This window comes from Apium graveolens, chromosome 2, assembly GCF_009905375.1.
Source record: "Apium graveolens cultivar Ventura chromosome 2, ASM990537v1, whole genome shotgun sequence".
In the NCBI taxonomy this organism is placed as follows: Eukaryota; Viridiplantae; Streptophyta; class Magnoliopsida; order Apiales; family Apiaceae; genus Apium; species Apium graveolens.
This window is the reverse complement of record NC_133648.1, coordinates 9,361,175-9,389,171: the sequence shown is the minus strand read 5'-3', so window position 1 is coordinate 9,389,171 and position 27,997 is coordinate 9,361,175. Positions and strand designations below refer to the sequence as shown.

Sequence of the window (27,997 nt, the reverse complement as noted above, 5' to 3'; positions counted from 1 at the left end):
TACTAGCAATTCTCCTCTTCTTTCCCCAGCTCTTTCCAGTTCATGAACCTTATTAAACTTGTCTTGAACCATATTCATTGTGGAAAAGCTCTTGCCTATTCAACTTTGGCATCTTCATGATAGGCCAAATTTCATAAGACCTTGTCATGGCAGCCAGAATTAAAACACCTTAAACCACCAGGAACTTATGATACATATATAACAAAGATTCAAATCCAGGAGCATATATTTTTACAACTATAGATTCTTACACTCAAACTAAAAGCCTCACACCTACACAATACCTAATTTACATTTGATCCTATATTAAACATAAGTATAAGAAATCTTACGTCAACCATATTAAGTTTTTATCAAATATACAAATTAATCTGCATCAGCAGTGAAATCAGGTTCCGGAGGCTTTTGAAGTTTCACCAGTTCTCTAGCACTCTTGAGATTCCTATTGCGATGGACCCCGCGGAGAGCATTTGCTGCAAATCTGGAAGCTAGGAAGGTGGCACCAAGGCTATAAGAACCTCCGCCAGCATTCCTGTTGGCTCCAGCCAACCCTTCTGCTGCTTCTTCTTCCTTCCGTCTAAGCTCTAGAATTTTTCTTTTGGAATAACGCCGCCAGGCTGCTTGGATGAAGCAAGCAGCCCAGGTTCTCCACTGTTGTGAGTAGAAGCGGAAAGTGTGCTGAACCTGCCTGCTGTGAAGACGCCTGAACTGACTGGCAACAAATTTTAACTCGTCAGCTGTTAAAGCAAAAGCTTCCACCTCTGTCAACGCCCTTACTGTACGAGTAGATGAGGGCAAGTTAACACCAGATTTTGGATCAAGTGCCCACGTTAGGAGCTCTTCTCCGCAGAAGTCCCCTTCTTTCAGCAAACTCTGGTTGAAAAAACCACTTCTTCCACCATCAGTGGTTGCACTTTCAAGGCGGCCACGTATGATGAAGAGCATCTCATCAACTGGATCTCCTTCTCGAACTATGTAAGTGTGTTCTGTATACAGACATGGTTTCAGCCGCTCACAAATTGCATCAAGTAACCTCTCATCCATCTTCTCAAATAGAGGAACCTAAAAAAGGGTTGACAAAAATTTTGATCAGTTAAGGAATGTCAGAAGTAATATGCTAATTATATTAATGGATGGTTGAAGAATACGAGAGAATGAACGTGTTGTTACAAGGGAATGGATGACTTTTTTTAACTAGTAAGAGCACTGAATACAAAAAATTCAGATACCCAACCATTATTCAAGTTTCAAGATTTAAGGCTCAGTTTCGGGTATGTATAATATGTATATGTAGAAGGTATGTGGCTCAAAAGTTGGATAGAGTTGGAAATATATCTCGTTAGCCCATTTTGTACATAGGAAAACCTGACAAGGTGATCACCGCGAAATTTTAAAATGAAAGGCTCATTGACATATTATTATGACACACACACACACATGAATATATGATAATCGAAGTGGTATACATGTGGAGAACCGAGAAAGTCACAAAAGCACTCAAGAACCATGCATTAGGTTGAACAAATAAAAGAGATTTTTTCAAGGTTTTTAAGAGATACCCTCTTCACCAAAGCTAGACAAAGATGCCTTTTTATGTCTCTTCTGAGATCCTTTGGAAGACCATGAACTATATTCTCTTCATCAACTCCACGTGTTTCTAACCACTTGTAATGGTCATAGCTTCTAACACGTTCCCGAAGATCTGGCGGAAGCAAACGGTGATGCATCCATTGTTCTGAGTCACGCCTTTTAACCCTCATCTCTTCCAACCGAATCGTGAGAGACTGAAGGTATGTCTGTTATAACAACAAAACCAAAAAGATGTGATCACTAACAATGAAACTCAGCTTTGCAAACTAGGTCTACGTCCTGCCAAATAGATGTGACAACAAGCTCCCATGAGGAACAAATATAATCACACTAAAAGTACATGAACCCTAAAATTCTAACCTGAACTAATAATAATCCTAAAAAGTACATGAAAAATATTAACCTGAACTTGTTTCATTCCGCAAGTTTCAAGAAAAATCATCTTTGGAGTGAATATAGAAATTAAGTGTATGTGTGCATATACACATGATATAAGAGATTTAATATACTACAAAATTTCCAATCAACTTAAATGTAATTTGTGCTAGCTTCCGAGCTCAGTCATCTAAAACCATTTCTAGATATATCATAATGTAAGTTTCATGGAAGCATAAAGAAGAAGTTAGCCTTTAAAAACACAAAATAAGATGATTAAACTGAAATATTAGGAAATTGCATCATAAGATAATGCTCGCCTACTTATAATATAGCTGAGGTATAAATGGGAATCATAATAGCAGGACAAATTGCATTATAGAATTATAATAAGTTAGCGCACCGAGGCAGGGAACTTTAGAACCGATTGGTCAAAATACAGAGTGACAGCAAAGAGTAAATGCTATTCTAGATATGAAAAGCCCCTTCTTTACTACAAGTATCCTAATTCAAAGTATTTCTGTCTGGATTGATGAATTATAAAGATTACAATATTATATAAATGCTCTGAGGTTTAAGGAATTTTTGACCAGTCCCTCGCCTCGCCTTATTCAGAACTTACGAGTATCTTTTATAATTCAAATTACAACCTCGGATACTCTAAAGTTTAAATTTGCAGTGAAACCGCACATAATTTTCAGTTTTTCTCTTTTAACTTATAAAATGGGGGAAGGAATGACCAACTGAAGAGGGTTAGCAATATATGCAGCGGCACATTGATCTGGAAAAAGAGTAAATTAAAATCCATGTAATGATTTCAATGCTGTACTAGCTCCAAGACAAAATTCAAAATGAACTATGTGTCCAGTCAACAGAGTCGGCTTTGCACTTATGCAATGACCTAGGGCCTCATAAATACACATTAATGGCTACAAAATTCTATCATAACCGAGATTAGAATTTGTACAAAATGCTATCATAACCGAGATTAGAATTTAAAAAATTGGTGAATAGAAGGCAAGTTAAGAAATGTTTCTTTATGTCTCAGTCTTGCTAAAATTGAAAAAAAAGGAAAGTTCTTATCTTCTTTACTACTGCTACGAGAGACCCTTAATTTCTTTACTCTATTAAATTTAAGCACTACAAACTATTTTATATTTTCTTTTCTTAAATATTTTACATCTTAATTCTCTATCTAGTAAAAAAAATACGAGCTTTTTCTTTTATTTTTTCCAGTCTAACTTCACTTTTTTTAACAAAATAAAATCTCATAAAATTGAAAATGAAAATTTAAGATACTTCTTTTTAATGAGTAGGGGCCTACTTTTGAAAGTAAGTTTGGAGTGAAGGTAGGGCCTAAAAGATATTTGAGACGGTCCTTCCAGTCGATAGCACTGGGAGTCTGGGACAATGTCTCGATATAAGGACAATGTCTCGATATAAGTATAAGATACAAGATATGACAACCTGAGAGCAGGGGGCCGGTGCTATCCATTGAGGGGCCTAAAGCGAAAATTGAAATATGAGGCCTTTCACCGTTTAATAATTTTTACTCTTCCCTCTATTTTTTAAAAATTTCGAATAAATCCTTTTTGGGTGAGATTTTTTTTGTACCTTGTTATCAAAGTTGTCCCAAATCTATCTTTTTGGGTGTGAGTATATTTTGTTTAAAGTATTTGTGTCTTTTGGTGTTGGTTTCGTTGGAAAGGATTTATATGGTTTTTTAAAAGATCTGGATTTCTTGCATTGAAACTAAGACAATGGTGAATAGGGATGGCAAAACAATCCGATCCTACGGATACCCGATCCGAAACCGGAAATTTTGGATTTACCGAACCCGATTTTTTGGATATGGATTTAATTTTTAAACCCGAAAATTTTTGGATTTGGATTTGGATATTAGGTACCGATCCGAAACCCGATCCGAAATCCGAAACTCTATCCGAACCCGAAATCGGAAAAAAACCCGAATTATTATATATATATAATATTAGAATTTTATATTTTGCACATTATAATATTATATATATATTATTTTATATAATAATCATTATACATATTATTCTATAATTTTTAGAATATATATTTATATATTTATGTTAAAAATTAACTAATTATAAAGTTCAATGAAATATAATTATTCAATCATTTAAACGGGTGATAAGGTTTATAAAAAGTTAACAAAACATCTTTTAATGATAAATCTAAATAACTGGGTATTAATTGAGTTGATTTTTTTAATATTAGCTATACATATAATAACACAGCGTGTTCGATCCCAAGCACTTGCAATATCAATAATTATACAAATTTTCAGATTTCAGGTTCGGATTCGGGTTTCGGGTATGAATATCCAATTTAAAAAAATTTCAGGTTTCGGGTATACCCGAATCCGATCCGAAATCTGATGGATCGGGTTCAGGTATTCATTTTCGGGTATTCAAATTGTGATGCTGCTATTCAAGATTGGTGTTAGGATTATTGGAAAAGATATCATAACCCTTTTTATTTCAAAGAATATATTCTATTTGTTAAGCAATCTGAAAACAAGACGACTATTTATTTAATTCGTTTATTTGTTTGCCAATCAGGTTGTATGGTTTGTTCTGACTGTTTTCCACTATTTTAATGAATGCATTCTATTTGTTTGTCAAAAAATATTTTTTTAAGACAATTTATATCAATTAAATGATATTTACTTTTTTCGTGAAGAAATTTTTAGAATTCTTTTTTATATTGTTAATAAATTTTTTATTGTTATAGAGTTTAATATTATATAGATATAAGTAAGAACATTTTGTTCAAATAATTTAATATTATTATAATTTTAAATTAGAAAATATTCTTTAAAAAAAATGCTAAATACATATTTATTTAAAAATATTTATCAATTGAAACTAGGGCTGTCAATGGATGAGAAATCCGTTCCGATCCGATCCGAAGGCTAATGGAGCGGATATGGATCATTAAAAAATAAATTCGATCCGAAAAAAATCCGATCCGGTAATTATCCGATCCAATAAGTAGCGGATATGGATTTAGACCGATCTGATCCGTTAATGATCCGATCCGACTATATTATATGTATATATATAATATTATATAAATTACATAATAAGTTACATATAAAAGTATATATGATACATATATAAAAATTTTCGTTAAACCTCTGGCTTGAGGAAGCCCACTGCTGTTCCTTCGAGTTGACTGTGGTTGCATTCTCAAATTGGCCTTACAAAATTAGCATTGTTATAAATTGTGTAAATAAAATTAGAATTTAAAAAGTATATATCACTAACTCACCAAACTTTCAAATTGATATGGTAAACAAACGAGGCTACTTAAGACTTAGATACTCCCTTGTTAGACAATTCTAGTTAGCGTCTTTTGGAGTAGCGTCTTTTGGTCCTGCCAAGTTTTTTAAATTGATCCTATGGTACATGAAATTATTTGTTACTGTATAAAATTTGGTTTCAGTATTTTTTGAGAAAATATTAACGGATCGGAACTTCGATCCGTTATCCGTGATCCTAACGGATCCGGATATGAATCGGGATGTTAAAAATCCGATCCGGTAAAATTAAATGGATCGGGATAAGGATCAAGGCCGATCCGATCCAAATCCGGTCCATTTGACAGCCCTTATTGAAACTATAACATTAACATAAAATTAAATAAACTTAAGAAAAACAAATTTTAAATTATTTACATTTATAATAATAAAATTTTATACTTTTATAAAAAGGTTGATATAAAAAAAATTATAATAGATAGAATTAAATTTTTGGGGCCTTCAAACATAAGCATCAACATAATTTTATTAATTTTCAAATTTTTAATTAAAAAATATGTATAAATACATAAATTTTGGGGCCTTAGAAAGTTAGAGGCCTCAGGCTCCCGCCTAATTCGCCTATACAGAGCACCGGCACTGCTCTGAGAGGACAGTTTACCTTTATACAAGTGGATTTACATCTTTTTTAGTAGATTGTGGCATAGCTAAACTGGGATTATACTTTCTAAAAAACTATGGCAAAATAACTGAGACAAATTGCTTAATTTAGAAGCCTTTTGATGAATCAGGTCAAAATATTACCTGCATGTTACCAATCAACAGTGCAAAGAGAATTAGACCAAAAATGGCTAGCGCAATGGAAAATATAGATTCCCCGGGAAAAGTGCTTGTTTGAAGTCCCTGTCCAAGTGTACTGCGGAAATAGCAAACAAAAATGTTATATTGTAATCTATTTGGTTCAACACTCAAGCATTGGTCTCATGTCAATTTAAGTTTCATAAGCTTTCCTATGGAAAGCAACTCCCCCGTAATTACTTTCTAGGCCAAGTTGTATTAAGAATTTCAAGATGAGATTTGACACACAAATTTTTACCAAGGGCTAGAATAATAGAGGTTGGCTGATGACAGTTAAATTTTATAACAGATTCTACTCGAGGGAAGAAAGTTATTAGATGTCTTATTATGTCCTGCGGTGTTGGTAAAGAACACAGAACCCTGGTCTTCGACTTCTATTATAATATATAGAGAAATTTATAACATATGAGAGATTAATAATACGTGGAACATTGTCTCAATAAAAGAGTATGAGTTATGAGGTGAGGTGAAGAACGTCTAAACATCAGTTAGGCTGATGCTTACCCAACACAACATTATTGACATGTGTAGTATATTACACTGTAAAGTATATACCTTTATAGTAAGTGGGATACTTCATCGAAAATGACAACAAATAAAAAAACAGAGATAATGTCTTATACAAGATACAAGACATATCTAACCCAACACTGATGTGTTGTAAAACCTTCCTTGGTATCCAATCAAAGAATGCAATAAGCAAAAAATGCTTGCAGTTATAAATGTCGTATAGAAAATGAAAACATAGACTGAATTCAATAAGGAATTTTTAAAAAAAATAGTGATTGCAGATACAAAATTTCACCTTAAATTTTGCAACCCCCACCACAAACAATAACAGTACTTGGATACGAACTTCCTGGAATAAACGATGCCGGATGATAAAGCCTGCTTGAATATCCCAAAATCAAATGGGGTTTTTTCACCATCCACTGCACACTTTTTATCTAGAACAGAATCACTGACACTTCCCCAGTTATCATAACCGGTCAAATTTTGATTGCCACAATACAAGAAATCTGTTATGCAGTCTTCAGTACTTTTACAAGCATTCTCCCAGCATGTATTATAACGGTCTACTGATAACCAGTACCAAAAAGCTCCAACAATCTGCACAGAACTTGCCCAGTTGAGAAATTTTTATTTTTATAAAAATAGGCTGAGCATCTGATTTTTTTTTAAAAATTATTGGCATTATAAAGTATCAGAAAACAAATACATAATCAAAAACCCATTTTGTAAAGTATAAGAGCATTAGGACTGCCTACAACATCATCTCATCTGAAGATAGAAGGTAATCTAATACCTGATATCTCTATATCTTACAAATCAATTTTGTTTTCAGCTTAAGCCACTAAATATAGAGAAGACCAGTGTATATCCTGTATATTTAAAGTTTTATTTGTGTTCTTTTTTCCTTTCCTATCTTGACATCTATTGGTTTTTTTTCCACACTTAATGGAGTTTTAAATATTAAGAACGATCTCTTAATTTTTTTTAAGATGACAATGACGTTTTCAGCACAAGATAGATTGTAGCTTGCCTCATTTTCGCGAGACAGAAGTCAATTTAATAAGTGTCACATAAGTCAAATAAAACATAAATCAGCTTGTAAGATGTCACTATGATCTGAAATTCTGAATCCAATATAGAAAACAAGTTTGAGTGTCCCGGATATGACTCTGACCAGAACACAGTATGTAGCATGGTCATGGCACAACACACATGAAAGAAGAAAAATGTATTTTACATACTTTAAGTCTCTTAAAGTCGAAGTTGGTTAGTTGTATGAATAAGATATTTGTCTCACATGATTTGGATGCAAAGTATGGGTGTGTGTATGACTTCATGTAGTTATGAATCACACATGACATATAATTCGATGCAGTAACGTTTGTACATATTTAAGTATATTCATTAGTAAATTGCTCAAAAAATCAGGTAGAAATTTCTGCATAAATTAATCTTGCTAAGCTACAATCGGCTTTAAATTGGTTTTAAAAAAACAGCAGAAAATAATCATTACGACAAGTGGCATACCAACTTGGATTGTACTTACATGACTAGCAAGCATGTACAGTAGCAGATAGTATACAGCACCAGCCCATGCTGTTTCAGCAAAAACCCCCTCAGTCCTTTTAAGTTCTGAAGTCAGCGGTATGAAGCGCAACAACCTAGGGATATACTGGAGCAAGACGATAGCTAGTAAGGCTTGCTTTGTAGCCAATACATCAGAACCTTTTGAATTCTGCAGAAATCTCCAGACAACTATCTGCACTTAATTAATACATATATCATGCACTTTCCTCTATTACAAGGAATATGCCACAGGATATGAATGTCGACTGACAATAAATAATGATGCTTCGGGACTGAAACATGGTGCTACATGTATATGTGTATGTTTATGAAATTATTGAAAACTTTGGATTTTAGATACAAAGTTATAACTTGATAATGTTCTTACATGACTTGTGGAAAAGGTTTAAAGTATATCATGTTTGGCAAGGTGCCCAAGTACAGCTTGTCATATTCACACATGTCTGGGCCCTCTATGCTTTTAAAGAACTTATGTTGTGTTCATTACTTCATTTCGATGGAAGAAGCTAGGAATAAAGTAATGATTCGATTCATGTTTAGACTGCCTAGTTATTGACTATTTGTCTTAAAATTTTGATATTAATATATATATATATATAGTAATCAAATGTAATCCTAACACAAATTAATCGATGTGCTTTACAACCTTGCTATGTTGTTTTTGTATTTCTGGGCCGACATTTTGTGTATCTAGTTGTATGATATGTTTTAAATTTTAACAAACAAAAAAATATCAATTAGTTCCCCCCCCCCCCTTATAATTAGCATGATAGACTCTGAATTTTGATGAAACTTTAAATAATTAAAAAGGTTTGCGGAAGAAATTTACTCATAATATAGTGGATTTTGTGAATTTGGATCCTAAACACACTAGTTCAATATTTCTATGCTTATGCTATACATTCTCATGGTTTCAAAAAAATGCTATATTTTCTCATTTTTTTAAAAGTTCACAATATTCTACCTCTAATTTACAAAAACTGGTAAAATCTGTACATTAGCTTTTGACATAATTAAGTACTAAAAAATATTCAAAAATTAGTATGTGATTTAGAAGTTTTGAATGGGTGATCAATTTTTTCTTAGAAATAATAAATAGGACAATCAAACATGTAGATAGACCAGATATTATTGTTCCACAAGTGCATTCCTGTCTTTCTTTCCTTATACTCGTTCGATTCTCCCCTAATCCCATGCCATTCTAAGTGAACATGATCTAAATCATTTTCCAGCTCGATGATATCACGTGAATTTGATCTATGATGCAAATTAGCAGCTAAATGCAATCATTATAATTAAATGTAAAACTCTGACAAGACAATATTCATTAAATAGAATCAACTTAAGAGAAGATAGGAAAAGGAAAACATATGAACCCTCCTCTAACAAAAGAAGAAACTGGAGAAGACAATACTCAAACCTGTGGTATGGGAAGCACTGCCAGAAAATCAATGATAAAATGGCTGAGCAAGTACCGCTTAGCTATTTTTGCAGGATCTATCACAAGTTCACCTCGTCCGAAGACCCTGGAAGAAGGAGCTATGTAGGCTGTTCGGAACTGAAGGGCCATGTGAATAAGATAGAAAACGTCAACAACTGTACGAAGTGTTGTAGCAACGATAGCTAGATTCCTATCAATCCCCAAACATTTTGGTACTTTTTCATAAACTGGAAGATAGAAGAACAATGGATCTATAGACACCGCTATGATGCATGAAATGACGAAGAACTTATTCATGGACAAAAGGAATTTATCTTGTGGGTCAAATATCTTCTTCTCAGAGACTTTAAGATCTTCTGGGAACACTGCTCGAGAAACTCCGAATCCAAGTGAACGACCAATAGACATCAGTCCTTGAGATCCTTTCTCCGTTCCTCTCTTATAAGATTTAGATGGGTCAGTAGTCATATGGCTGGGAAGACCCAAGCCCTCAATGCTAAACCCACATTTGTTCGTTGCAATTGCAGCAGAAGGTGATGATGATCTAGAATCCAATTCATCCAGCCTAAACACACAACAATTTTAAGAAAAAGGAACCAATTGAAACCGGATAATCAAACTATCAATAGTCTAAAGTATTTTGGTGAAACCACAGAAGCACTTGGACTTAGGCGGGTTCTAGTAGCCTAAGAAAGAGAAACGCTGTTAGAATATTTAAGCAACTAGGTATTCATGCATCACCTTGAGGCTAAATTGAGCATAATAGAGTTTGCGTCAAACTGGATTTGAGACATGAGATGGAGGGCAAAATATTATTTCAAGCAAGAACAGGTATGTTCCTGAGCTTGAAGAATGCAAAGTGTAGAAATGTGCTTACTAGAAGTATCCGGTGGATAATAGTCACCGAATATCTATTTTACACATAAAAAAATCTCCGCATCTCTTCCATTTCAGAAGAACTTATCAAATAAGAAAATTTAATAATTTTTTATATTTCGTTAAAGTGGAAGGAATATGTTTTTATAAATGAAAAGTAAACACAGCTAAACAGCAGATATGGTTTTATAAATTCCCCTAAGAAAAGATTAACACAAAATTTAAACATTCATACAGATACTATGTTCTACGAAGTACAAACCAGCTTACCTTACAAACCTCTCCCGCTGGCCACCCAGATAATTGGATTTGGACTTGGGCCCACAGTCAAACATTTGTATGTTAGGAAGAAAACATAAAACTGCATCAGATTAAAACAAATTTTAACGGTGTCAAGAGATATCATTAAGTAAAGGTCTAATTTTATACATTTTCTACAAAAGACTTCCAATGCAATAATTAGCAATTAAGGTATTACATTAAATAAGTCCCATATAGAATTAGTATTTGTTCCACAAAGAAAAACAAACAACTTATTCAAAACATAGCATTAACGACGCGACTTACTTAAGTTTCAAATCATAATTACATTTGCGACCACTTTTCAGTAAAATCGTATTATATGAAGCAAAGTACTTGAGTTCTGTATCATTATTTCATTCATGGCCACTACATCTTCACTAACAGTTCTAACGTGGATAAAACAGAATGTACATACACAGTTACAACTCACATCTGTTCCTGGACTACTTGAAATTTAACCTAGAGATTCAACAAAAATTCATTCCACAATCAAGGCTAGTAATAATTCTTTTCATTAATAAAACCACTAGGAAATTGACATGATTACTAGACCACTTAAACATGATCTACAATTATGTTTGAAATATGCAAAATTCAAAAAGTCTGCAAAATTTCTAAAATTTATAGAGCTCATTCTTATAGTAACATAAACATGAATAAACTTAAGCATCAAAAGAACACATCAAATCCAAAATCAAGACTGGAATATATACAAACGCATACAATTTTCTACGTAGCGTGTAGTTGTGTAGGTGTCTGTGTCATGACTAGTGCTGGCCAAGTGTGCGGTCCGTGCGTGCCGGGCCGGGCCGCACACGGGTTGAACACTCGGTATTTAAACACTGAACCGGACCGCTGAATTACGAACCGGGCTCGGGCCGGGTTTGAACCGTTAAAACAGGACTCGTAACCGAACCGAACGAACCGAACAAATTCGCGGGCGAGCCGTGTGTGCGGGCTGTGCGGGTTGAATTCGTGTGTGCGGGCTGTGCGGGTTGCGGGCTCGTGCGGAAACCGAAAGAATTCGTGAGTTGAATTCGTGTGCGGCTCGTGAGTTGAGTTGAATTCGTGAGTTGAGCAGAAACAGAAAGCCGAGAGGGCATCTAAAGCCGAAGAGAACAAGCATCTAGAAGCCGAAAGAAATACTAAAGCATATGCTACGGAGAAGGCTCGCTTAAAGGCACTTAAGAAGGCAGACAATGAAAAAAACATTGATGGAGTCTAAGAAAGAGGTCGAGGAAGAGAATAAAAAGGCGGTAGCCTTGAAGAAATGAGGATAGCTGAACCTGTTATTTAGATTTCTTTTTTAAAACTTATTTACTATGTTGAATTTCGTCTTTAGTAACAGATGTTTGTTTTGATTAAATGCTTTTGGGTTCTCTTGAAATATTTCAGATATATGCAATCTTTGTAAATTAAACTATGTACAATTTCAATTTGGCAAAAAAAAAACTATGTACAATTTCGCATGTTATATTTAACTCATGATAGAAATGGTATTTCGAGTTTTTAAAAAAACTAGATAAAGCTTTTTAGTCAAGCTTCGGGGAAAAGAATTATTTCAGTAATGAAAAAAATACTCGGGTCGTGCGGGCTCGTGCGGGCTGTGCGGGTTGAGTGGCTCGTGCGGCTCGTGCGGGCTTGGCTCGTGCGGGTTCGTGCGGGCTCGTGCGGTTCCGGGTTCATGATTTTACAATTCGTATTCGGTTCATGTAATTTAGCGAGTTGGGCGGGTTTACAATTACATGTAATTCATGTAATTCGGTTCATGACTCATGACAGACATTCAAAGAAAGATACATATAATTGAAGTATGAACATAAATAAACAAAAGATGAGAGAGAGAGGGAAAGGTGAGAGAGAGAGGGAGAGAGCGAGAGGGGGGGAGCGAGAGAGAGAGAGAGATGTGGGAGAGAGACAGAGAGGGAGAGAGAGAGAGGGAGAGAGAGAAGATGAGGGAGGGGGAGAGGGAGAGAGAGAGAGAGACTTACAAAGTGCTGCAACCTGCAACTTGTAACGAATTGAGGAGCAGAGTTTGTAAGAATCAGAGAGTTTGTTCAGACAACAATAGCAAAACAAGCCCAGAATGTAAGAGAAAGGGGTCCAGGTCATAAAAGCCTTGACTGTGTCCCCTTGTGTCAGTTGTTGTGTTATCTATCTTTCCTACCTTTTTTTATTATTATTATTTTTCCTATATTATTTAATGTTACAATTATTTTTACCTGTTCCATGTTTTATTTATTTGTTTATTGGAATATCAGTCGTTTGCAGAGAGTTTGATGACTCTCCCTCCCACTTAAAATAATTGCCGTCTCAGGGCAGCTGCTTAATTATGGAGCAATTAACAATAAACAAAACAGCGTGTGTCTGTCTTACCTATTTAATTGCTGTCTTAAAATCATTTGGTATTAAAATAAGTTTGAGTAATTTATTAGATTTGTGATTGAGCACACTGAAATTAATTGTAAACAATTCATTTCCAAATCACATGTTCTTGCTTGCAGTATCTGATTTTATTTATATTTTTCTCTTGCATATTTGAATATTTGATATATTAGGCCCTTGTAATTCCATTATAATGTAAAATTAAAGAAAAAACATACAAATAAATATTTCACAATTATCTTTATTGATCTATAGAATAATCAATTTCCACATTTTTTTCCCTTCAGGAAACACCCACAAAAAAAAAGGAAAAATAAAAATAAATCTGTGACCCTGTTGATGTTACATGAGATGTACAGTTACATGAGAAGTACAATTAACCGGATACTCATTACTGGCACGGCATCATGATTCCTATGACTCACCAGACAGGCTTGAGTAAGATATGTTTCTGATTTGAACATAACTGATAAGTTGAAGATGCAATAAGCAGCAGCACAGCTGGTGTATCATGCTTAAAAAGAATAATGAAACAAGAAACTAGGTCTCAGTTGCAACTCGCCAGTGCAGGAAGGATGGAGTTGATCTCAAACGACTAACGTTAAAAGCCAGGGCACGAATCCCTTTCTCTGGTTAAAATTATAATTGTAACACCACAAATCTGCAGCATAAAAAAATAATAATAATTATGATATACGAGGTAATAGCATCAATAGCCGATATGACTTGTGCATATCTCTAGGAGAGGGACGGCGGCATGAAGAGTGGAAAATTGATGAGCAAAATAACACATTGAACTAGCTTCACTAGACATTATAGCATATGCATGCAAGTGTAACTGTGTAATAATCATACAACCAAAGAACATCTGAACTCTTTAAGCTCGGATTACAACAGTCATTGATAATCTACTTTCCATCGTCTGTTAAGTCTCAAAAGATATGCAGCAACAGTTTCTTTTAACGTCTCATCTTCTGAGGATTAACTCTTTTTGCAAGTATTGGTCTTGCATACTGAAAAGCATATTACAAATTAATCAAGCTTGCCCTTCTCAGAGACCGTCAGTAGAAATGGTAAAGATGAAGTTTGGAATCATTGTGTTGAAAAAAGATATGAAATGCCAGTCTATTATTAATATATTAGTATATAATCCATGGAAGATTATTTAATTTGATCTTGACATCTGTTTCAAAAAACGGTACATTAAGTTTTAAGGAGAATATCCATAAAGATCATTTAATTTGATCTTGTCATCTGTTTTAAAATACAGTGCACTAAGTTTTAAGAAGAATATCAATGAAGATGTTTTAAAATACAGTACATCAAGTTTTAAGGAGAAAATGGGCTGATGACTGTCACAACACTCTTGCATCAGCCCCGACATCAGCAGGGTTTCCCAGTGTATGCCGTCTTACCCTTACTCTTTCATATAGAGGCAGGCTGTTAGGGTTCAAACCTATAATCTAGCTAATAGCAAGTAGATACTTGACCGTTTTCTAATTATATATTATATCACAATAATAGCAAAATAAGATTACATCTCCTCATTTCTATTCTAGATTATAAAAGTTGACAAAATATGCGTAAAAACGAAGATAAAGTTATGTTCAGGAGTATAAGTTTTCTAATATCTATTTACAGTTATTTATCTCTCACTAGGATTCAGTATTCCTCTTTAAGTCTGATATATTATAGGTTTGGTCAGTAAAACAATACAGAGAGAGTACAAAACTAGATTATTACAAACCAACTCATAGCTAATGATAAAACACACCCACAAACAGCAGAAAGATATAACAAGACAGAAATATGCATACCTTTCATCTATCTTCAAAGCTTTCAACCTACAGCAACTATTCAGCTTGGACAAAAAAAGGTCTGCATTGTAACCCTCATCCTTCATTGACGAGAGTTTCTGCAATTATATTTCTAGCCTCGTTGCACAATTCTTCGGTATTCTTTCCGTATACGGGTTTCTGAATAACAACTTTCACCGACCCGGGATATAATCTACTTTCCATTCCCGTGGGCATTATCTTTCCTGTTCCAATAAGAGTGATGGGAACAACCGGGACTCCACATTTTGAAGCAATACTGAATGCACCTTTCTAGAAATTATTTTTAAATATAATATATTTCAGATACACGAGCCTTTCCAGGAAGATATAATATGATACTAAGTGTACTGTGTATGTCCAAGTTACTCACCTTAAAAGTCCCCAATTTTCCATCTTTACTCCGAGTACCCTCTGGAAAGTAAAAAACAGATCCACCTTTTTTTACAAGATTAATGCATCGCTTGAGAGTTTGCTACATTCATAAAGTGAAAGAAAGAGAACATGATATATCAGGTAAGCGGTATTTGCAATACAGAATTTTCAAATTGTATTATTGTAATCAATTCTACGCAGCCAATTAGTACTTTGCATAAGAGTCAATAATTTTATCAACTGAGAGAGTCAAATTACCAATTGGCTTCTGCTGTCCATGCGCTTCAGAGGAATAGCACCAAGTAGAAACATGGCCCATCCGATAATAGGGAAAAGGAAAATTGAAGTTTTGCTGATGAACTTAAAGCTTCTACCAAGAGTAAGAAGAGTATATATGTCCAAAAAGCTCTGGTGGTTGGACACATACACAGCAGGAGTGTCTGATGAAGGTAAATTATCTAATCCCACCACTTCAACCTTTAAAAATGGAGCAACAGTCAAAAGGGCCCACATTTTGGCAATCTGGTGATGTGCTTTCCTACGATACCGATCAAACAAGAGCACAAAAGGATGTGCTACCAACATCAGCATGAATAGAATGATAGCAACAGAAGCAGTAACGGCATAAAAGCAAAATCCTTTAACTTTAGAGACCAACTGAAGCTCTGCATTCAAAAGTAAAAAGAAGGAAAAACACATGTAAGAACAAATTGCTTGGAAACCAAATTAAATGTCTGAAATCCCAGAAGTAAACCTGGTAATTGATGAGCAGCATCAGGATACCCAGTTCCAGCAATTTCCGATCTAGCAACAATATACCTCGGCACTCTAACCTGATTATGTCGTTTTAAGTAATCATGTGACCAATTAAACTTTCCTTTTGAATAGAAAGTGTACCAAGATGCAGAAGCATAGTTTGCCCTACTGGGAGAATGGCCAACTGGAGGACCGTCTGCCGAGAAGAAACATATTAAAGTAAGGAGAGAAGAATTACTGAAACAGATATTAGATTGACTTGAAACAATTACACTAAGAGAAACCGAACATAAATTTTTGCCTTGTGTAGTTTTTCAAAGTTTAAAAAAAGTTAAAGATATTTACTGAATAAATAGAGTGAGAGATTACATTATTTACCAGTGTCAGTGATTAGTGGATGGATTTAACAAAAAGCTCCCAATAACTAAAGAATTAGATATTCAATATACACCCTGCATAATGGAACACTGCGGAAAACCTGACCTAGGTGAAGACTCAGACTTAATTTGTGAAATTAAAAGGCAATTTACCTACAATTGGTAATAACTCAGAGATAATAGCCACAAACAAGAATACATGATAACCAAATCAACTTAATTTTCATGTTAGCCAGACACAACTGAAAATGTGGAACATGTATATGCCATGTGTCCAAGTGTCTGACTCAACAAAATTTTACATTTTGCTTGTATTGGCCATCATATTATGTCTAGCTCCATACTATGTCCGAGTTGGTGTTCACGTACTTGAAGTGAAATAAAACTCTAATCTTTGGCCGTAGAACTGCCATGACATGTGCACATGCGCTATTTATTACAAGTATCAAATGGTCAAGAATAACAAGGGTGTTCAAATCCTTTAAGACCTACATTACTCTCACAAAACAAATACATATTCAGGTAGCAGAGAATGAAATGACAACATTGCACTTTGGTGGTGATTACCGGAAACAGCGGGTCAAGTACAACAAAGGCCAGAAAAAGATGCAGAATTTTATGCTGAAAGATTATTACCCACATGTTTTTGACAGGCTCCCTTTAGCTTGGGCAGTAATCTTGGGAGTTCTTATACCAGCAGACAACTGCAAAATAAATGAAACCAGACTGATGAAATTTACACAATAGTTGTCTCAAGAAAACTGTCATTAACATTATAGTGTCATGAAAGTCTATCAAGCCAAGTATCTATAAAAACATTAAATCACTTTACTGGGGAAAAGGGTATGTTAGGAGTTGTCCCACATCGTTTATGGGAGGGGCAGTTTCCTAATATAAAATTTCCTAGTATATAAGCAGCCAGATAACTCCACTAATATGAGCCCTTTTGGGATGTGCCCAAAACAAACTCGTGCGGGCGGACAATATCATACTAATGTAGAGTTAAGGTCTGCTTAGCAAGCCCAATATGTGGTATCAGAGCTATGGTTGTAACGATCCAGAACAATCTCAGTTAGGCTTTCAGAATGGACCTAAAAGGAGGCAGATGGGCTATCCAGTATAGGCAGACGGACCTTCTAGTATGGGTCTGGGGAGTCAGAAGGATTTCAGTATGGGTTCATGGGGAGCAGATTCGGCAGGTGTCGAGCTCGATGTGTGAAGGGGGAGATTGTTAGGAGTTGTCCCACATCATTTGTGGGAGGGGTAATTTGCTAGTATATAAGCAGCCAAATAACTCCATTAATACGAGGCCTTTTGGGATGTGCCCAAAAACAAACTCGTGCGGGCTCGGCCAGAGCCGACAATATCATACTAATGTGGAGTTAATGCCTGCTTAGCAAGCCCAATAGGGTATACTATCAAAAGTTATGACAATAGCAGTACAACGCTCATGTCAAATCTACAAATTTATCCAGATCAGATCTATCCTAAAATTAGGCTTTTTAAATTAGCAACTAGCCCAACTGAGGCAGAGGCAACAGCATAGTGATCTAATAAGTCCAAACTCGGAAAGTTATTTGATCGTTATTAAGTCATCAGCCAACATAAATTAACAAAAGCGTAAGGCAAAGCTCTTGTTAGTATCAGCTAGTGTAAAAGAGGATACTCTACGATCTTGTTGTTGTTGTTTTTCCATAATATATATATATATATAGAATGTTAGGCGAGATGCAAGGTTAATATTTCAGAAGAGAAGAAACGGCCACTGCTCGTGACCAAAGGGCATTGAATATCAGGGTTTAAATAGAATTAGTTTGAAAATTACGACATTGGTTAAAAGTTAATTTGAGATCTGCATTTACTACCCAGAGCATCTTCTGGCTTTCTAGCCAAGTCATATATAAATCATACTTTGACCAAACTTAAGCATTTAAAGCTATACTTGCAAGACAAATCTTGGCTAGGACATGACCTTCAGTAGAAGTTCGTGGAATTGCCAAATTTAAGTAGATGACTTTGCTCCTGTGAAGGGAGACACTACAGTAGGGAGTATTTGGGTTAGTGAGTGAGAAGATTGGGTTTATTACTCATCTGGCTTGTTTTTTTTTTGTTATTTATGCCATGTTATTGTCAGACTGGTATCTATTTTCACCATCTTTGCTTATAATATTAATTTTGAGCCTATTTATCTCTTGGTTTGTTCACTATACTGATCTTATAACTTCTCCCGCCCACAACTTTTATCAATTATGGTATTTTACTATTTTGTATTGCTACTGCTTTGTTATAATTAAGTTGGGGGTCTCAATTGAAACACCCTCTCCACTTTAAATTCAAAGCAGAAGGTAGGGACTGTGTACATATCCCCCCCCCTCCCTCCCATCCCCAAAAAAATCCTATTAACTGAGTAAATTTGATATGGTTTGTTATTTTAAATGTTAATTAAATAAAGCATACAGTAACATATAAGAAATAACAGACACATACACATCTATATGTTTTTGTGTTGACTTTATAATATTCCCCGCATTAAATCATTATTTTCTACCAAATTTCGCTGCCTACAAATGGACACATATAGTTCATAGGTCCGCTTGACTCCTCAAAAAAGAAGATAAAAACACATTAATGGGGCTAAAAACTTAAAGTTTAACTTATCTCAACCATCCTCACCGCAGAAAAGGTGCAGGATTATGACATTTTTTAGTCTAAACATAAAATCTTGATTTCATTGTCATTTATGAGGACTATAAAGTATTAAAGAAGAAGCATAATAAATTCGACCAGCGCCACTACAAGAGTAAATATGCGGAATTTTAATGGGGAATCGCCTAGTAAAGCTAAGCTACCATGCTTGTATGGTCCACTATATAATCCTCTTAACATAACATAAAACGAGCACACATTTTTGTTTCTTTTTTAGTTTTGGCCGATAGTGGTAGTATGCTGTACAATCATGCTGTCAGATGGAAGATCCTTTCTTCGAAAACAACCATTCAATCCAATTATTTCTAGCACATTACAAAAAAAAACTCAAAGCGATACAAACACGAAAAGTGCCCAACACTTTAGGATTTTTGTCCTGAAAATCAGGAAAAGAAGTGACATAACCCTCAAGAATATCAGTCCAAGTCATCAATGTCAACTGGAAGTTCTATAGATAATAACATAACACAACCATCTACGATTTTCATAAAAAGCTACAGTCTTAGCTCAGTAAATAGTTGAAAACATACAAAAAATAATACTAAACCTAACTATCCACATTAAAATACAATCTTTATGCAATTGTAAGAAAACTAATAAGGAACTAACACAAAAAGGTGGAATCTTGAAATGAACAAACAACAATTATATAAACAAATAATTTCAACTGATTAAAAAAAACAAATTACCGGGTTAAAAATGGATGAAGTTGAAGATAAACACCTTGCTTCCATCTTGCCTGACCAACAACAAAATTACACTTAAGAGAGAGAGAGAGAGAGATAGGAGAGATGGAGAGAGAGGGAGGGAGGAGGGAGGGAGAGAGATAGGGAGGGATGGAGAGAGGGAGAGAGAGGGAGGGAGGGAGAGAGAGGGAGGGAGGGAGAGAGAGAGGGAGGGATGGAGAGAGGGAGAGAGAGGGAGGGGGAGAGAGAGAGAGAGAGAGAGAGAGAGAGAGAGAGAGAGAGAGAGAGAGAGAGAGAGAGAGAGAGAGAGAGATGAATACGAGGTGCAGGGGGAGAGGAGGGATTGAACATAAAACGACTGAACTGGGGATGATAGGATAGCTCCATGGATTATTATACCACTGTATATCATACACACACTTCTATCTATCTATCAGTTGTGTATCCAATTCTTTTATGCTCCTTCTTTAGCACACACTAAAAACACACACTAGTAGTAGTAGTATTTGGAAGTTTTCTCCGTTGGATGATTCTGTTTTTTGGTGGTGGTGTCCTTTCAGATGAATGAAGAGAAACAAAGTACCAAATTCTGACGAGGTTTATGTCTATTTTACTTTTTAGTTCATTTTAGTAGTTTGAGAAAGTCATAAGAGAATAACTTCCTTAAAAATTATTTATATCATATGATTGGTATGATTATAATATTAGATTATTAGTTAGAGAAATAATAATTAATATTAACGTAATCGTATATTTATTAATTTTGACTTAATCGATTTAGTTTGCATATCTTACCTCTTACATGAAAAAAAATTATACATAATACTTTTAATAAAAATTAATGAATTTGACAATATGTAGGTATTATTTAAATATGTAATCAAGGGTAGGTAAAATTAATTTATTTTATAAAAGGTAGGTATAATTAATAAGTATTATTTAGATTTGTAGTTGAGCATATATAAAAAAAATCCTTATGTAGTCATACAATAATAGAAAATGGAAGCAGAGATCAAAGAGAAATCTTATAAATTTTGGTTGATTACGCAATTGTAGCGAATTTAACCCGAATTTGGAGTTAAATTGTTTAATTTAATTATATATTAATATATAAAATTTGGAAGTATACTATCATTAACTAAAAAATGTATTCTCGCTTTATTAATAAGAAATACAGACTAAAAAATGATTATATACAAATAATTAATATTTTTTTAAAGTAAAAATTGATATACTTGTCTTTTTTGAGTACTATAATTTTCGTTTTTAACGCCACAAGAAACAAATGTTGATTTGAACGATATACGAAAATTAAATTCATGTGCTCCCCGATTTTGACTTGACTTGTGTAGATAATACGGTTTATAAAATCACAGCTTTGAATATTAAAATGTAAATGGCTTAGAAAATAATTCGTAATCATATTCGCATGTGATTAGAAATAATTTGTGCCAAGCTTCTTTAAACTCACAACGTTGCTAATTTACAAACAAGAAGTTTTTACAAAAATGAACCATTTCTGCTGCTTTAGCTGTTGATCAATGCTTGCATACAGGGGAGGATAGGGACACGTGTCCCCCACAAAATCAAATTTTATGTTTTTTCACTATTAAATTTTTTGAAAATATATAAAATGCCCCCGCAAAATTCGAAAATATAAAGAGGTATTCTTGAAATTTGCCCGGTGTCCCCCTAAATTAGAATTCCTGGATCCGTCCCTGCTTGCATATACTACATCCATCTACTTGCCAGGACGCGAGTTTTCTACCTTAGCAGCCTCCAAGGCCGTGGTCTCAGACTTCCTCCTGAGTGGACCGTAGGGACATAGGATCACGTAGCCAATGGTAACAAATGCAATACCACCAACAGCTATCTTCAGCGGAGAGATGGGTACTTTGCTGCGCTGGTGAAGAACGCCGCCTGCTTGTTTCCCTGAATTCGGAAGCTTTGGACTTGCCTGATTATTATCCTGCGATCCTGACATTTTCCTCTCTGTATATGGTTTGAGGTTTTGATATAATCTTATGTTCTACTTCAAAACTTTATGTGCAATTGGTAGACTTCTGGGGATGGCAGAAAATAGTAGAGGTGCACAGAAAATATAGGAATGGAGATGGGGGAGCCAAAGATTTGCACACAGAATATCCATATTTATTAGTACTAAATGGCTAGCAGCCATTAAGCTCCAACAATCAAATTCCTTTTTTCCAGGAAAACCGTGTATTATGTAGCCATATCGAGAGTGCCACACTACAAAAAAAATATATTGCAATGAACTTGCTGTATTTCAATTTCCATTGTCAAATATAATGTACAACTTCAATAGGTTACAAACTATTTTTACACTGTAAGAAATGATTGGAAAGGTTAAAAGAGAGACAATTACACTACCATTTCAGCTTCTTTTACAGTCGATGGAATCCCAACGTTTAACCTCATTGTTGGTTGGTAGCGTTCAGGTGCAGCAGCTCCACCCTGCACACAAATTTCAACCACTGCTGGAGCCTGACCGTAGAAGTTCCTCAGCTCCCTCTGTAATTTGGGTTCACTGAGATCAGGAACGTGCCAAACATATCTTGGTGGTATTAAATTATCAAGGACTGCAGACTGCCAGCCATGTTGTCCATTTCGTTGCTGGTGCTTATGTGCCCCACAAATTTGTGCCTTGTGTCCACTGCCACCAACATGCACCTCAGGACAATAGCCACAAACCCTCACCGGGTACATTTTCATCAACTTGTTGGCTCCTACTCTCATTTTTTCCCATGCTTGAAGTGTTTCCTCTGCGAGCAAGACTGTTTCTTCTGCATTTGATGGGACTACTAATTCGTCATCATTTTCCTCAGTTAATATACTTGGCTTTGGAACATCTGGATCAGGGTCCGGCAGTTCACTTTCATCAGCATCAACAAACTCACTTTTGCTAATGCGGATGATTGGCTTTCTTCTTCTTTTTGTTGGAAACTCAGGCAAATCAACACCAGCTTGAATACAGAGCTCAACGACTGCTGGAACTCGAGGGACTGAAAACCTTTCCTCGTGAGGAATACGCCTACCCAGACGGTCAAAGAGGTGGTATGCATCAACTGGAATTAGTATGTCCTCAACCACTGCCTTCGTCCACTCATGATGTCCCATGCGTATCGAAGCATTTGGGCCTCTACATGATTTAAAAGGATGTCCAACAGGTCCCACATGGATTTCGTTGCACCACCTACAAATGTTGTTGTGCATTAACAAATATTGACATCTTTGACATGACTATAGCTGCATGGTAGCAGAAAGAGCTTAACTGACTGACCACCAATAAAGGTACTAAAGAAGTTCATTGAATAACATAATATTATCAAAACACTACAGATCATATCATCTTAAACTTTATCATGTTTCAATGTTATCATGGGTTACATTTAGCAAGTTCAGATCAGCGAAAATCTGAGTCCAACACGTGACCCGCCAAAATGACAGACATTTTGCTAAATAAAATGACAAAAAACTTACTTGCAGGCAAGAACAGGCACAACCTTCAAAAGCTTCTTGAGATTGTTAATTAGTGTTATTCTTGCATTGTAAACCCTGTATGCAACAGGAATCAATCTTTTGACCAGCAATCCATTCTTTGGAGGAGGGACTAGCCCTTTAGGTTTGCCTCTACTGTCCTTCATCCTCTGTCTAGCATTTCTCCGCAATTCCACTATGGGTATGGGAAAGGGCTTCTTTTCTTTCTTAGAATAATAACGAGGAAAATCAGCATTCTGAGGAGGATCTTCACATTTGATGACAGAGGACTGTCTATGGCATAATTTGCGAGATCGGGTTTCAACAATTGTTTGAAGTCTAAAGTTGTTGCCACCATACTGCAAAAGGAATATACCTATAATTATAATATACTAAAGCAAAAGTTGAATGTTACATAAATACAGTCATTGAACTAATATGAAAATCCATACCACTGAATTTTAGCACCGGAAGTGCAATAACAAAAAAATTCAGCTGCACGGTGCTTATTATTAATCTGATATTCATGATCATTGTAGAAATAGGTTCTAAGCTGAAGCATGAGCTAGCTAGCACCAGAACTATCGTGGAGCAGAATATACGTTCTATTATACTTTTTACGAGAGAACATGTTTTATATAAAGCAGTCAGTAAGACTACAAACTCTAGTTTACACATTCTACAGGTATGATGAACATATTCCATGAATCTATTTACTTTGACAGAGAAAAAAAATAGAGCCGCACAATTTCCTTAAATTCAGTTAGCATAGTTAGTCTGAATTACATTGCCACCATAATACAAGTGATTTTTACATAAGATAGGGTCCAAGACAACCTATAGCAAGTCCTGGAAGCTATCCAGTCGTGTTTCAAGTTGCATCTCTTTCAAGAAGGGCATACAGTACCTTAAACAAGGAAATTCAAATCTAGAACTAAACTATCGTAACTGATAAACTGAACCTATACCGGAGAATACATCTATCTAGCTTAACCTGATCACTCACTAATTACATTCCAGCATTTAATAGCGGAAGTAGGCTCTCGTATAAGCCGGGCCTAAAATAATTTAAAATTCAAAACAATTATCAATACTAACACATTACTTTGTAATTTTACGCATTCTAATATTCAAAGGCTAACTGAGTTTTAGCCTAGTTTGCTCCCTCTCCTCCTAGTTCCGTAAATATCTCTCTCGGAATTTTTTCACCGGAAACTACAAAGTCACAGCACTCACTAACAAGAATCCTCAACAGATATAAACACAGGCATTGAAATGAGGTGATGTAATCTTATCTATAAGCAAAACAAACGAATGCAAAACATATTGTTGAGTTGGGGATTGTAATTGTATTCCAAATTGAGCCAACAATTATTTTCAAAACTTTAATAATAAACAAAATTGAGAAAAAACAGTTAAAATTAAAGCAAGAGAAGCAACAATTAGTTAGTATATGTACCTTAAAACCGAAAAGCAAGAGTGGATTATTGGTGTTGTTGTTGTGTATGAAAGTGTTGGATTTAATAGAAACGCAGGCACAGTTCATTTTGGAGACTCGGGTGATGTGACTCAGTAACTCGGTCGCTGACTCAACCACTCCCTACCTACATAATATCCTATTGGCTATCGCTGCCGAGTTAAATTGTAGTGGGGGTTAGCCGTGACTCGTGAGTGGTGTGGTGGTGGTTCAGGTTACTGGGTAAGATATTATGACGACGCGGGGAAATTACACAGCCACGTTTTATTTTTACCTTCCTTAATACAAATCTCATTTTTTAAATGTAATTTTAGGTGTTTAAAAATCATACCTCCGCGTATTCTTTTTTAAAATTTATTTTCTTAAATTAAAATTTAGTATATATACTTTTATTTTAAAAAAATTGAATAATGATTTGTGAATCTATCTGTTTTATTCAACTTAAAATACGCGTAGAAAGTTAAGAAAATTTATATTTTGGGAGGAAGGTAGTATAAATTAAATGGAATTTTCTAGTATGTGTCCATAAGCACATGCTAAAAGTTAGTATTTGATGAGTTGCGCGCAAAATATTGATAGAGAGCACATTAATAATGATGATGGAGTCCGTGCATACACAAAAATCTCCACCAATAAAATTTTTACAACTCATCAATCACACTTTCTTAGGATGTGCCCATGGGCACACTCTAGACAAACCGAAATTAAATTTACTTATTTATGCGGTGTTCTAAAATACGGGAATCGGTATTATTTGGTATAGATATTTTAGAAAAAATGATAAAAATAACCAATTTTTTTAAAAAAATTTAACCAAAATAAACATTTTGAAAAAAAATAGCTAATTTTAGCCGACTGGATACTCCCAGGATATAATCATAAATTCTGCTCCCGTGAGATTCGAACCGATCAAGATGATAGTTTTTCTCTCTTTAACCAACTGAGACAGTCCTTGCGAAGTTCCTTTACCCAATATTTTAATTGAAATACTGATCAGATATATTAAAAATTAAATATTAATATTTAATTTATTAAGCATTATATGTTAATTTAAGAAAATTAGGCACCGATTAATCATATTCTAAAATCGAATCGTTTGAGCATCTTGTAACGAATAATCGGGTGATTAATCGATAAAATCAATGATTTTTAGAAACATGATTTTACATCATTATATATATAATCATTAAAATTTATATTAGGATTTAATTTACCTCATTTTTTATATATGTAAATATTTCTAGAAATCTATTAGTATTCAAATAAAAATATTTTTTAAGATTTGAAAACGGCATTGGACCTCCGGTTTCTTATCTCATTTGATCAGCCCGTCTCCCTGCAAAATGATTGGGAAAATTGGCCGGAGTCCGGAGATCACCTAGATATTCAGTGTTAAAATTTCGGAAATCGGAATTATTCGGTTTACGTATCTATTGACAATTTTAAAAAAATTGAATAATTTATCGACAATTTATCAGGAATCGTTTAAATCAGAACAATATTTTTGAACGATTTCTAAGCGATTTTTTGACAAATTTTAAAAAACCGGTCGATTTATATAATCGGAATATATGTACTGGATAGCAAATCGCTGTTAACAAACGACTCACAAACGCGCTTTACGGTAACGGAAAGTCAAATATAATCTTAAATTAGTTCAAATATTGTTACACATCAACTAAAAATTTGACAGAATCAGAAACCAAATAAATACTCTACTGTAATCCAAACATTCCAAATCAAGCAACCCAACCATTAAAATTAATATCATCTTAATAATATTCAACAACCATATTTATTTGCATGTGATCTAAAGCAAGAACCCTAGCCCCAAGCCAAACACAACAGCAACAGAGCCCAGAACACCATTCTTCAAACTACTGCCTCCACTAGCTGGCGCTGGTGCAGGGGCTTGGTTTGGAGTTGTTGTCGTCGTCGTCGTCGATGGAGTTGGAGCCGGAGCAGGAGATATGTGATGATGACGTTCCTTGACCAACATTACCTCTAGCTTCTCTCCCTTCTCACAGTTATCTGTATTGCCACTTATGAAATAATAGGGTCCTGGTCCGTTTAGTTTGATTTTTGTGTCTCCGTCGTTGAATGATTTCAGTGCGTATGGCTTCTGTGCGTTACAGTTTTTGTAGCCATCGTAATTCACTTCCACTACAGAATCAGCCTTTCCATCGTACTTGAATACTGCTCACAAATTTGCATGTAATAAACAACATTAAATCATAGAAACCAAAAAAAGTATTAATAATCAGGACCGAACCAAAGGGGCAATTTGAATTCCTGATTCCACCACTGTTTATAATTATCGATGTGAGCACAATATTTAACATAGTAATTCTCAAACTCTTCTTTTGAGTATGATTTTGCACTACCTTGGGAAAATAAGAACGTAAGCCCTATTAAGTCACGAAAACTGATTTTGACTATTATCTCGTAAACAGCAGTACAATAAAAAACCTAAAATAAGAGAAGATTGAAAGATTAGTACGTACCAAGATGATCACCTTTAACAAAGCGTTGGCTAGAAGCCCAATCATTGTAAGAGCTTTGTGAATCACTAGGGATTTTCCATGATTTCTCTTTCCCAACCACAAACTCTCTGGCTTCACAAGCTGAAAGCAAGACTAATACAACAGCCAAGCATGAGAAAAAAGTCTTGAGAAGAGCCATGACAATGTAAGCAAATTTTCAATGACAGATAGTGAGGCAAATGGTTAAATGAATGTTTGTGGGGGGTGTATATATAGGCACATATAGAAATAGGGTTAAGCAAAGGGTTCGGAAAATATTCAAAAGAGTGTAGAGTCAAGTCTTTGATATGGTCATTGGAAATGGAGAAAACTTAGGGGTTCAATTTATTTTGTTTTCCTTTATTAGCGAACCATAAACGTTTCATTGCTCTATCTAGTTCCGTTGTGACATTAATATGTTTCCTTCTTTCTTGAAAAACATTCCATTTAAATTTATATACCTATTTAATCTCACACGGTTAACTTTAATACATTGCGTTTTTTAGCTATTCTTATCGCACACGCTTAAGTTTTACTATTGTATG

General features: G+C 34.9%; 4 protein-coding genes across 6 annotated transcripts; all 4 read right to left on the bottom strand.

The window, feature by feature from the left end:
- Positions 1 to 175: 175 nt before the first annotated feature.
- On the bottom strand, positions 176 to 12,982 carry LOC141706893 (putative cyclic nucleotide-gated ion channel 5). The gene is made up of 8 exons (XM_074509775.1): positions 12,827 to 12,982; positions 10,803 to 10,893; positions 9,636 to 10,221; positions 8,175 to 8,387; positions 6,921 to 7,225; positions 6,062 to 6,173; positions 1,560 to 1,796; positions 176 to 1,062 (listed from the first exon to the last, which is right to left on the bottom strand). The coding sequence occupies exons 1-8, from the start codon at positions 12,945 to 12,947 to the stop codon at positions 367 to 369; spliced, it is 2,361 nt and encodes a 786-aa protein (XP_074365876.1). The 5' UTR covers positions 12,948 to 12,982; the 3' UTR covers positions 176 to 366.
- Positions 12,983 to 13,435: 453 nt separating this feature from the next.
- On the bottom strand, positions 13,436 to 20,583 carry LOC141706892 (1-acyl-sn-glycerol-3-phosphate acyltransferase BAT2, chloroplastic). Of its 3 annotated transcripts, none has more exons than XM_074509772.1 (8): positions 20,276 to 20,578; positions 19,959 to 20,008; positions 17,204 to 17,267; positions 16,185 to 16,382; positions 15,689 to 16,095; positions 15,429 to 15,530; positions 15,038 to 15,328; positions 13,436 to 13,881 (listed from the first exon to the last, which is right to left on the bottom strand). In XM_074509772.1, exons 1-7 carry the CDS (start codon positions 20,340 to 20,342, stop codon positions 15,113 to 15,115), a joined length of 1,104 nt encoding a protein of 367 aa, XP_074365873.1. In that variant the 5' UTR covers positions 20,343 to 20,578; the 3' UTR covers positions 13,436 to 13,881; positions 15,038 to 15,112. The 3 variants fall into 3 exon arrangements, with proteins under 3 accessions (XP_074365873.1, XP_074365874.1, XP_074365875.1); XM_074509773.1 differs by having other exon boundaries at positions 13,783 to 14,233; positions 20,276 to 20,580; XM_074509774.1 differs by lacking the exon at positions 13,436 to 13,881 and having other exon boundaries at positions 15,119 to 15,261; positions 20,276 to 20,583.
- A 1,636-nt stretch (positions 20,584 to 22,219) lies between these two features.
- Positions 22,220 to 25,198, bottom strand: LOC141706891 (APO protein 2, chloroplastic). The gene is made up of 3 exons (XM_074509771.1): positions 24,913 to 25,198; positions 23,457 to 23,812; positions 22,220 to 23,169 (listed from the first exon to the last, which is right to left on the bottom strand). The coding sequence occupies exons 1-3, from the start codon at positions 24,997 to 24,999 to the stop codon at positions 22,338 to 22,340; spliced, it is 1,275 nt and encodes a 424-aa protein (XP_074365872.1). The 5' UTR covers positions 25,000 to 25,198; the 3' UTR covers positions 22,220 to 22,337.
- Positions 25,199 to 26,560: 1,362 nt separating this feature from the next.
- Positions 26,561 to 27,668, bottom strand: LOC141705805 (early nodulin-like protein 15). Its single transcript, XM_074508695.1, has 2 exons — positions 27,435 to 27,668; positions 26,561 to 27,126 (listed from the first exon to the last, which is right to left on the bottom strand). Exons 1-2 carry the CDS (start codon positions 27,610 to 27,612, stop codon positions 26,741 to 26,743), a joined length of 564 nt encoding a protein of 187 aa, XP_074364796.1. The 5' UTR covers positions 27,613 to 27,668; the 3' UTR covers positions 26,561 to 26,740.
- Positions 27,669 to 27,997: the final 329 nt, after the last annotated feature.

Bases quoted from the DNA above. Each gene is read 5' to 3' on its own strand.
- LOC141706891 (XM_074509771.1), bottom strand. From the start codon at position 24,999: ATGAACTGTGCCTGCGTTTCTATTAAATCCAACACTTTCATACACAAC. The intron at 23,813-24,912 runs GTACATATACTA...TTCCTTTTGCAG, and splicing joins TCTTGCTTTTCGGTTTTAAG to TATGGTGGCAACAACTTTAG. The intron at 23,170-23,456 runs GTAAGTTTTTTG...CAACATTTGTAG, and splicing joins GTGCCTGTTCTTGCCTGCAA to GTGGTGCAACGAAATCCATG.
- LOC141706893 (XM_074509775.1), bottom strand. From the start codon at position 12,947: ATGACCTGGACCCCTTTCTCTTACATTCTGGGCTTGTTTTGCTATTGT. The intron at 10,894-12,826 runs GTAAGTCTCTCT...AATCTGATGCAG, and splicing joins GTTGCAGGTTGCAGCACTTT to TTTTATGTTTTCTTCCTAAC. The intron at 1,797-6,061 runs GTAATATTTTGA...TTGTTATAACAG, and splicing joins TGTTGATTGGTAACATGCAG to ACATACCTTCAGTCTCTCAC.
- LOC141705805 (XM_074508695.1), bottom strand. From the start codon at position 27,612: ATGGCTCTTCTCAAGACTTTTTTCTCATGCTTGGCTGTTGTATTAGTC. The intron at 27,127-27,434 runs GTACGTACTAAT...ATTTGTGAGCAG, and splicing joins TGTTAAAGGTGATCATCTTG to TATTCAAGTACGATGGAAAG.
- LOC141706892 (XM_074509773.1), bottom strand. From the start codon at position 20,342: ATGGAGCTATCCTATCATCCCCAGTTCAGTCGTTTTATGTTCAATCCC. The intron at 20,009-20,275 runs GTATTCATCTCT...GTTGTTGGTCAG, and splicing joins CTCCTCTCCCCCTGCACCTC to GCAAGATGGAAGCAAGGTGT. The intron at 17,268-19,958 runs GTAATTTGTTTT...TTTATTTTGCAG, and splicing joins CTTCATCCATTTTTAACCCG to TTGTCTGCTGGTATAAGAAC.